Source organism: Protomyctophum parallelum (genome assembly GCF_964188405.1).
Source record: "Protomyctophum parallelum genome assembly, chromosome: 3".
Taxonomy (NCBI): Eukaryota; Metazoa; Chordata; class Actinopteri; order Myctophiformes; family Myctophidae; genus Protomyctophum; species Protomyctophum parallelum.
In genome coordinates this window covers 9,052,996-9,055,495 of record NC_139698.1, presented here as the reverse complement: position 1 = coordinate 9,055,495, position 2,500 = coordinate 9,052,996, and the positions used below count along the sequence as shown (strand labels likewise).

Genomic DNA, 2,500 nt, shown 5'->3' with positions numbered 1-2,500 from the left:
GGACACATTCTATGTCCCCTACTGTGTCCTCTATGACAAAGGGTAAGGACACATTCTATGTCCCCTACTGTGTCCTCTACGACAAAGGGTAAGGACACATTCTATGTCCCCTACTGTGTCCTCTACGACAAAGGGTAAGGACACATTCTATGTCCCCTACTGTGTCCTCTACGACAAAGGGTAAGGACACATTCTATGTCCCCTACTGTGTCCTCTACGACAAAGGGTAAGGACACATTCTATGTCCCCTACTGTGTCCTCTATGACAAAGGGTAAGGACACATTCTATGTCCCCTACTGTGTCCTCTACGACAAAGGGTAAGGACACATTCTATGTCCCCTACTGTGTCCTCTATGACAAAGGGTAAGGACACATTCTATGTCCCCTACTGTGTCCTCTACGACAAAGGGTAAGGACACATTCTATGTCCCCTACTGTGTCCTCTAGGACAAAGGGTAAGGACACATTCTATGTCCCCTACTGTGCCCTCTACGACAAAGGGTAAGGACACATTCTATGTCCCCTACTGTGTCCTCTACGACAAAGGGTAAGGACACATTCTATGTCCCTCGTAGTGGGGCAGAAAATCTACATTTTCCTACTTTTTATTACAAACATTGAACCAATGAAAAGTATTACTATTATTAATTACGTGCATCTGACCAAACCTTTAGGTTAGGTTAGGTGGGTTGTCCCCCATTGATTAGAAGGGCCAAGTTAGACGGAAAGATGGTCAAAAATGGTCAGAAAAAAACTCGTAACTGCACTGGAGATGTATTTGGATAAAGTGACGATAATAAAGGACACATACATTCAAGTATCTGACAATGTATAAAAGTCACCGTACCAGCTTTGATGAGGCAGTATTGTGTTGTTCTACATATTAGCTGGCCAAACATTCTGCCTGACAGCAGAGATATGTTAAAACGGGTTCAATTCGTATTCTTATCCACCATTCTATTCAATATAACATAACCCATTCTGACCGGGCACCCATTTTGGTGTCGGCATCATGTTATGCTTTAGCTATTGAAAAATAGCAGATCTACAAGCTCATATCGCGCCACCGAGTGGCACGCTACGAGCTTGTAGGTCTGCTATTTTTGAAAAATCGAAGAGCGACTGACATTTCTAGAATCTGATCTCAGGTCAGAATGGGTTAATCAGACCAGTGTGTGTCCAGTGGAAACCTCGTATGAATCTGATCTCAGGTCAGAATGGGTTATACCCAGTGACCTGCCATTGCTCTCCGGGTTTGAACCTGAACGCTGTCCGTCACCCCCGGCAGGTACACCTCATTGGGCAGCATGGACAACACCTGCCGAAACCCCTCCCTCCAGACGGTGGACGGGAGGGGCGTGGCCCGCTACCGGCCCGCCCACATGCTGGAGAACGAAGAGGAGGAGCGCAACTCTCGAGCCTGACGACGACGACGACGACGACGATGATGATGATGATGAAGATATAATGATGGCGATGATGATTATCAGGGCCTTCAACACACTGTTACTTGCTGCTTAGTCTCCTGTGGCCGGGCAGGTTGCCTCTCGCAACTTTCAAGTTGCTTCCGTCGTCGTACAGTCTGGAAAACGGAAGCTCTGATCACGAGAGTATAAAGCGATAAAGCCTGTACAGTCGCGTACGTTTATCTTAATATAAATCGAAATCATCTAAGCATGCAGTATATATATACAGTAGCTTGCTGCTTAGCAGAAATGGAAATACAAAAATAAAATGTAAAGATGTTTTAAAGTATATTTTCGTGAACGGAAATGGCAGCTTCCTTACTTGGATTTCTGGAGGTGTAGTTCCAGACTCTATATAGCATTCAGGAGGTGTAGTTCCAGACTCTATATAGCATTCAGGAGGTGTAGTTCCAGACTCTATATAGCATTCAGGAGGTGTAGTTCTCAGACTCTATATAGCATTCAGGAGGTGTAGTTCCAGACTCTATATAGCATTCAGGAGGTGTAGTTCCAGACTCTATATAGCATTCAGGAGGTGTAGTTCCAGACTCTATATAGCATTCAGGAGGTGTAGTTCCAGACTCTATATAGCATTCAGGAGGTGTAGTTCCAGACTCTATATAGCATTCAGAAGGTGTAGTTCCAGACTCTATATAGCATTCAGGAGGTGTAGTTCCAGACTCTATATAGCATTCAGGAGGTGTAGTTCCAGACTCTATATAGCATTCAGGAGGTGTAGTTCCAGACTCTATATAGCATTCAGGAGGTGTAGTTCCAGACTCTATATAGCATTCAGGAGGTGTAGTTCCAGACTCTATATAGCATTCAGGAGGTGTAGTTCCAGACTCTATATAGCATTCAGGAGGTGTAGTTCCAGACTCTATATAGCATTCAGGAGGTGTAGTTCCAGACTCTATATAACATTCAGGAGGTGTAGTTCCAGACTCTATATAGCATTCAGGAGGTGTAGTTCCAGACTCTATATAGCATTCAGGAGGTGTAGTTCCAGACTCTATATAGCATTCAGGAGGTG

At 44.5% G+C, this 2,500-nt stretch overlaps 1 protein-coding gene across 4 annotated transcripts in view; it reads left to right on the top strand.

The window, feature by feature from the left end:
* The window catches only part of flad1 (flavin adenine dinucleotide synthetase 1), a 25,821-nt gene that overhangs the window by 22,461 nt on the left and 860 nt on the right, over positions 1 to 2,500 (top strand). The window contains exons 10-11 of one of the 4 annotated variants that reach the window (XR_014569045.1): positions 1,290 to 1,803; positions 1,903 to 1,936. Coding sequence is in view for 1 of the 4 variants with exons in the window: in XM_083761311.1 (XP_083617437.1) it covers positions 1,290 to 1,425 (136 nt within the window). In the remaining 3 variants the exon portion in view is untranslated. Of the gene's footprint in view, positions 1 to 1,289; positions 2,075 to 2,500 lie in introns of those variants that run through there. The other 3 variants (XR_014569047.1, XR_014569046.1, XM_083761311.1) reach the window with 3 other exon arrangements.